Source organism: Chrysemys picta, unplaced genomic scaffold (assembly GCF_011386835.1).
Source record: "Chrysemys picta bellii isolate R12L10 unplaced genomic scaffold, ASM1138683v2 scaf1180, whole genome shotgun sequence".
Classification (NCBI taxonomy): Eukaryota; Metazoa; Chordata; order Testudines; family Emydidae; genus Chrysemys; species Chrysemys picta.
The window spans coordinates 395-8,192 of record NW_027053887.1 but is presented as its reverse complement, the minus strand read 5'-3'; the positions used below and the strand labels follow the sequence as shown (position 1 = coordinate 8,192).

General features: G+C 55.2%; 1 protein-coding gene across 1 annotated transcript; it reads left to right on the top strand.

The window, feature by feature from the left end:
• Nucleotides 1-1,135: 1,135 nt before the first annotated feature.
• On the top strand, nucleotides 1,136-7,163 carry LOC135979729 (butyrophilin subfamily 3 member A2-like; the record flags this gene model as incomplete). The annotated part of the gene is made up of 4 exons (XM_065579963.1): nucleotides 1,136-1,271; nucleotides 3,872-4,219; nucleotides 4,896-5,177; nucleotides 7,047-7,163. Coding segments are annotated over exons 1-4 (847 nt in total), but the record flags the coding sequence as incomplete, so codon positions are not given.
• Between the last annotated feature and the right edge of the window lie 635 nt (nucleotides 7,164-7,798).

Sequence of the window (7,798 nt, the reverse complement as noted above, 5' to 3'; positions counted from 1 at the left end):
CAGCCCCCAAAGCTCCCAGCCAGGAGTACTAGCCATGCAGAAATGCCCCTTTCTGTGTGCACTCTGCCCTTGTCACTGCCTCTCAAAGGCACTCCTTCAACATGAAAGCTACTTGACTGGGGAACAGATCCTGTGGTTCCTGCTCGCCTGCCTGGAGCTAGAGCCCTGCGTGGGACTATCTTTAAAATCCCGCTCCCATCCTGTCCCACAATACCCACTTCCACCCGCTCCTACATTCTTTCTTGCATTTTTATCCTGATTCCACTTGCAAAAACCTTAGATCCTGCAAGAGAGACTGACACAGTTTGGACTCACCACTGTGGCACCTCCTGCTGGCTGTCTTGGGAATTAGCTTGGTTAGCCAGTGCGCCTTTATCTGGTGATGGCTCGCCACCGTCACTTCTGCTCCAGGACCCATGTCACCCCCAGGACTGCGGCATCCTCTTCTGGACACAGACCTCTGGCTGTGCCCCACTCGGTTCTCCCCATTCCAGGGACCGACAATCCACTGTCCGGCCACTTCCTCCTCAGCAGCAAGTGGCGGCAAATGGGGGAGACCCAGGGGCTCCCCTTTTGGCAGTCTGGAGTCCCCTTCCCAGATGGGCAGGGATGGAGGCTGGGAGAACAACTCCTCCCCCATGAGCTGCAGCTGGGTGGCAGCAGGGCCCCCTGCCATAAGGAGTGGCAGAGGGGGCTGCCCTGCGTGTGGTTTAAGAAAGACCCCCCTCCCCACCCCCCAAGCCCTCTTTGTAGCTCAGGGCTGCAGTTCTGAACCAGCACGGAGTTCCCTGGGCTGAGGGCACCTGCAGGCCGGGGGTCAGGAGCTTTCAGCCAGTCGTTCTGGGACTTATCTAGAAATCGTTCCTTTAAGAGCGAGTTTATTTCTGTGCCAGTGCTGGAGCTGGCCTGGGTTTGGGCCAGACTCAGCAGAACTCAGCACTTTCTGTGCGCCCGGCGCACTGAGCCCGTTGGAGAATCTGGCTTCAGCTGCAGGTGCTGGGCCCCTCTGAAAGGTCTGGCCTGAATGTGGGCTTGTCGCACTCCAGCACCCAGTGGAGTCAGCATGGTTGCACCAGCTCTGCCCATTTACCACTCTCATGTCCTGGATCGCAGGGTCTCGCTCACCGACTCGCTCGCCCAGGGCTTGTGTGGTCGTCTCGACATCAGGGAGATGGAGGATTCCTCGATGTCCCCTGGCTCCGTGAGGTCACTGCCGCTGCTTGCCTTCACCATTTCCCTCCTTTCTCTCCACATTCACCGGCTGGACTCAGGTAGGATTCCTGGGGCTTTAGGGCCTAGTCTCTCTCCCACAGGAGCCAGCGGCTGTGCTGGGGAAGGCTGGGCCCCCAGCCTGAGCTCTGTCTGAGGGAACTCGGGGATTATGAGCAGAGCAGCAAAGGTGGCAGCTGGTGGGCAAAGAAGCCAGGGAGCGTTGGGCAATAAATGTGTCTTGTGGCCTACAAGAAGCCCCCACAGCAAGTCCCCATTGGGTAGCATGTGGTGGCTGTGCCCAGAAATGTCCCCCTGAGGCTGATTGATTCCTGGTTCAGTGGGACGTGTCCTGCTCCTAGGGGCAGTGGAGATGTATAGCTGGGTCCTGCTTGCTGGGACAGTCAGTTCCATAGAATGGCCCCCAACAACTAGAAACTGTGCCCATATCCTGGCCCTGCCCTTAGCAACTAGAAACCTCTGTCCAGAAACACAGTGGAGAGTTACGGGGGCCAGGGATGAGTCTGAGTGTTCACCACGTGGGGGAGAGCTGGGTAGTGGAGATACGGGGTAACACGTGGTAATAATCCTCCCACCGGCGCCAGTGGGGCCAGGATTTCAGCTCTGGTGCCGAGAAGAAAAGGGCAGACTAGCTTGGGGGGAGCGTGGGGGCTAGGTGGGGAAGGCGGGAAAACAAGGAGTAGCTCCAACACACAGCAGGGCTTTGGTCACACTCTTCCAAACTCTGGGAGAATTTACGTAGTTACAAAGATGATTTTCAAATGGCAAAAACTGAAAAAGAGGAAACCTGGCGGAATCAGGTTTGATTAGAAGTGGTTTGAAAAGGCCAATTATTGGTGATGGGAAAAAATTTTAAACTGTTCTTCAAAATTTCCTACCAATTCTTTTTAGTTTTTTTCCCCCCCAAAACTGGGAAGTAAACCAAAAATACTTACTGAGAATGTATTTTTTATTGAAAATTTTTCAGTTTTCAAGCACATTTTTTTTATTTATGGTTTTTCAACAAGAAGGGAAATTTTTGACTGAAATTGAAAATTTTCATTTTGTTGAAAAAGCCACATTTGGTCAAAAATGTTTTGATGAAAAAATTTCAACGAGCAGTGATTCTGATAAGATGATCAGTTACAGTCCCTCTGAGTGCTTCGCCTAACTCTGAGACCTGGCTGGGGAATGTAGAGCAGGAGGAATGTAGAGCACAATAATGACAAACACTTTATATGATATAGGAAGCCAGAAAAAAATGACGAGAAAAGAGGAGTTGATTTCTAGGAGAAGGAGCATTTTAAAATGTTTCCCTAAGAGTGTAGTAAAGGTCTCAGTAAGAAGATCACCTACGAGATGTAATTAGCCCTTAAGGAGATATTGTGCCAAATCTAAAAATGAAATTCTGCCTCTCGGGAGGTGCAGCCCAGGAGAGAGCCTGGCTTTTAGCCACATTTGCATCTCCTGGATCCTGGGCTGTTCCAGGGATTGCAACAGCCCCCAGTGTCCATTAGAGCACCCCTAGGGTTGCTCTAGCTTGCAGCAGCCTCAGCGGCTCTGCAGCCCTGCTATTGGCAGAACGCCAAGTGCTCCAGCCACACCATGTGACACACTTTGGTGCTCTGAGGATACGGTCAAGTATGCCAGCCCTGAGCCACTCCTGCAGAGGGGGAATTGCCCAACCCCCTTTACTCTGCCAGAGGCCAGAATCCATCTGTCTGTGACGGGCCAAGGCCACTCCGAGTCAGTGGCAGAGCTGGGAACAGGATGCAGGTGTTTGTGGCTTCTAGTCCCACGCTCAGTCCCCAGCCTCTCAGGGCTCACAGCATCACATTCCTTCCATTGATATGACTGTCACTATGTCTGTGCTCTGCCCTGCCTTTAAAAAGTCTCTTGGGAGTGACCCCTTCAGCATGCCAGGCCCTCAAGGGGTCACATTTTCCAAGAGGATAGGCCACCTGGCCTCAGTGCCTCTGAGACCGGCCTCTGGGCTCTAGCTCTCCTGTTTCTCATGGTGAGCTCTGCCCAGTGACTACAGAATAGGGTTTATTACTCAACTGGGAGACAGTGTTGGGAAATCCTTAGGTTAGCACAGAGGGGCAGAGGTTAAAACAAGGCTCATAGAGACTGAAGCCAGGGCTCTACCAAGCCAAGCTGGTGTGGATCCATCTGGGCTCTCTCTCTCTCTGTCCCTTGGTCTCTGAGTCCTGAATGAAAGGCCCTGTGTGTCTGTGAACACTGTTCTTAACACAGGCTCCCTGACACCCCTCATCCCTTGTTCTCCTGCTGCCAAACCATGCTGAGTTCATATAGCCAACCTGCATTGGCTCCCCAGCCATTACGTGATGATGTCCCAGTCCCGGCTCTTCCTTTTTCTCTTCCAGGCTGGGTCCTGCATTCACAGGTGCAGGTTGTATTCAGTTCATTTTAATTATTCTGGTCTGGAACCAGGAGGCAACCTATTTCAGACACCCCATGCCTTCCATCTGCCTGGAGAGGCAATGGAACCCTTGTGCATTCAGGGGACAACAATGCAGAGGCTGACATAGAGACACACATTGCTGATAAAAATATTACAGTAAATTCCCATTTCCATCGCCATGATGTATTCCTAGTTCCGCTTTGGCTACAGCTTCTTTTCTCCTGGTTCCTTCTACAGTGAGTTTCAAGGTGATTGGACCCGATCGCCCCATCAGGGCCCTTGTGGGAGAAGATGCTCTGTTACCCTGTCACCTCTCCCCCAGCATGAGCGCCGAGAGCATGGAGGTGCGCTGGTTCCGATCCACGTTGTCTGCAGTTGTCCATCTCTATCGGGATGGGAGAGATCAGGCTGGCCAGCAGACCGCACCGTATCGAAGCAGGACGAAGCTACTGAAGGACGGTATTGCGAATGGGACTGTCTCCTTGAGGATACACAACATCACCCCCTCTGATGAAGGGACTTACGGCTGCCTCTTCCAATCACCCACCTTTTACGAAGAAGCTGCGTTGGAACTGGAGGTGGCTGGTCAGTAGCACGGGCTGTTGTTTGCCCTTCCCAACACCAGTGAGCACTGGTCAATGGTGTGTCTCACCCCCACCCCCACAGTTCCGGTGTGTTCAGACTAGTCACCTCTCACAGGAAAGGCACCGGAGCGCTAGGGAACGAGGCTGGCTGTTAATGGGATCGATGCACCTGCCTGCCAACTCCTCATACCCACTGGAGTAACCAGCTCCATGTCCAGCTTCTCCACCCCTCAGCTGCTGGGGCATCTGTCTGAGCAAGGATCAGGCCCCATCTGTTTCCCCTGAACTCCAGGGGACATGCCCCAGATGCGGCTGCTCATCCCAGGGGGTGTGACCCCTTCTCCCACAATTTCCTTGGGCACTGAGAAAGTTTGTGTAAATCTCCCTGAGGCCTCTGCTTCCAGGAGCTGATGGAAAAACTCCAGATAGACACACTGTGCTATGAACTGTGAGATGGATACCGTGAGGTCCGTGCGGCCACAGGGGGTGACGGGCGCTTTGTGTGTGATCTACTCATCATGTGGTAGATCTGTATGTGTAACCTCATGGCGAGGGAGGACACTGCTACACCGCTGGGACTCCCACTGCCACAGGCCCACACTCCAGTCTGCACCAGAGCAGTTCTCTGGTGGGCCCAGGGTGTAGCAATGACACAGGTTCACTCCATTCCCCTCCAGGCCTGGGCTCCACCCCTCACCTTTCTGTCGATGGATATCAGGATGGAGGGATCCACATGGTGTGTGAATCGGCCGGATGGTATCCAAAGCCCCAAGTGCTGTGGAGAGACCTCAGCGGGCAGCGACTAGCACCAGTGATGGAGAAAATATCCCAGCAGGCTGACCGGCTGTTTGATACTCACACTGCTGCTGTTATAAGAGACGCTTCGAACCAGAACCTGTCCTGCTCTGTCCTCAACCCCCGTCTCGGCCAAGAGAGAACAGCAACGATGCACATAGCAGGTCCAGGGCCAGCCTTTGGGAAAATGGCACCCTGGGTGACCTTGTATTTTGGCACCCTGGCCCCTATGGATGCAGTGACCCCTATTGCCCCAACCCCTGTGGCTGCCCTCCCATTGCCCCTGGCCTTCACAGGCTCTCCCGGCTCCCCACAGCCCCAGGGTCCCACTGCCTCTTCCCAGTGCCTAATTTGTATTGAACGAGGTTCTGGGGCTCAGAATGTAGCCCTGGCTGGCCAGCCAGAGAGCGCCGGGTGCTGGCTGGGGCACCAGTTCTGACGGCAGTGCCCCCGACAGCAGCAGCGCAGTAATAAGGGAGGCATGGCAGAGGGTGTGTTGCTGCCCTTACTTCGGTTTCTGCATGCTCCAAGACTAGAGTAAGGGAAGGAGGGAACCAGGCAAACGGGGGGAGATGGACCCATCTTGTGCTAGTGCCGAGTAGCTGAGAGGTGGTGCTCACTGATCAAACTGAGTGGGATTTCACACTTCTAATCTGAGGGGTGTGTGTGTGTGTGTGTGTGTGTGTGTGTGTGTCAAACTATTTGTAAAATACACAATAACAATACTAATGAAAAACCCCATCTCCCCAACCCCTCCTGCTCCCCCTTCTCCCCATCTCCCTGTGCCCCTTCTCCCCTAAACCCTTCTGAACCCTTCTCTCCTAATCCCACCCCTTCCCCCCCTTTCCCCAACCTCTGAACCCCATCCTGTGTCCCTAACCCCTGCAGCCCTTCTGCCCAACTCCCTACTGCACCCCTTCTTCCCTATCCCCCTGTACTCCCCTCCTGCACCCCAACCCCTGCACTGTGCCGCCTTCTCCCCTAACTCTCTTGCGCCCCTTGTCCCCAACCACCTTCTGAACCCCTTCTCTTCTCCTATTCCACATTCCCTGCTAAACCTTTCTGAACCCCCTCTGCAGCTAAGCCCTGCACTCCCATCCTGCACCCCAACCCCTGCACTGTACCCCCTTCACCCCTAACCTCAGCAACACACCTGTGCTCCAACCCCTGCACCCCCTTCTCCCCAGCCCCCTTTTGCATCCCTGATTTCTTAGCCCCTGCACTCCCTTCCTGCACGCAGGTGGGGAAAGTGACCTGGATGCAAGGGGCAGCTGGCATTGCTGCTTGCTCCCCCCTCCAACTCCTCGCTCGCATTGCCCCTCGTGCCCCCTGCGGGGCTCTGAGGGGGGGAGCGAGGAGTAATATCAGGGCTCCCTGCATCCAAGTCACCTTCCTCCCCTGGGCTGGGTACGGGGAGGGCAGAGAGCAGCAGCTCCTGATGCCCCACAGCACAGCCCAGATGGGGAAAGTGACCTGGATGCAGGGGGCCCTGGCACTGTTCCTTGCTCTGCCCCCTCCCACACAGCCCCCTAGGGGAGCATGGAAGAATGTAGGGGGCACAAGCAGTATCTGTGCATCACGGCTCCACCACATTCCTCCGCCAGGAGGAAGCAGGAGAAATCTGGTGCCCCTCACACGGTGCCTCTGGGAGTTTGCTGCGCTCTCGTGCTGGCTGGCAGCGAGCTCCTCTGACAGTGCCCTGGGCAGTCTCCCAGGCAGCCCACCCCTAAGGCCAGACGTGAGCAGGTCCAAGCCCAGCACGGCCAGCGTGCTCGTCCCCAGCAGAACAGAAGCTCTCACAGCAGACGGCCTATCTGCAGTGTAGCCAGGGCCTAGCCAAGTTCAGTGACCAGGCCAAAGCTTGGGCTCCCGTCAGCTTCATGGGAGGAGCCACTTCTCATCTCTCAAAAGCCTGACCAAAGATGCCTGTGAGATCCTCCCAGACCACTGCAGGATGCTGCAGGCTCCCCTCACTCCTGTTGCTGCCACATCCACTCTGTCTGGGTTCAAATCAATGCAACTTTGCCTTGCAGATGTGTTCCTCCCAAGGACCTCTCCCTGCCAGCTGGCTCTGTCGGTGACCCTGGCTGGTGTGGTTTTTCTCACCCTCTTGGCCAGTTACTGCTTCTGGAAGCAGCACAGAGCGAAAGGTAGGGTGGCCGAGGGGAAGGGGTGCTGTGGAACCGGAGCGAGGGTCTCCTGAATTCAGAGAAGGTTGTCGGGGGGCTTCCGTCCCGTGCCAGGAAGAGATTTGGGTGACGTCAGTGAGAGGGCCGGCGGGAGAGGGAGTGAGCAATGGCAGAGAGGAGCTGAACTCACCCTGGGGTGGGGATCCTGGATGAGCCACGACTCTGGGTGTGACCTGAGAAGCGCCAGATGTAGAGTCACTCCTTTGGGTCTCACTGTAGAATAGAAAGAACCTGACCCTAGGTGCTCAGTGAGTGTCGGGATCACTCCGTCTGAAGCAGGAACGAGACCCGGAAAACTGGGCATGAATCTGTATAGTCACTTGTATCACACTCGCACCTGTGAGCACCCCACACACCTATGGGGAGACAGTCCTGGCCCCAATTAGTTTATAATCTAATTAGGGCAGGCACATGAAGAGCAGGGGGAAACTGAGGCACAAAGCAGGGAAAGGACTTGCCCAAGGATACCCTGCAAGTCAGTGGCAGAGCTGGGAATAGAGACCAAGTCTCCCGAGACCCAGCTCCGCAGCTCATCCATTGCCCAAGCTACCTGCTAACGTCCGTGTATCGAACAGGCCTGCTTGCAGGCAACAAGG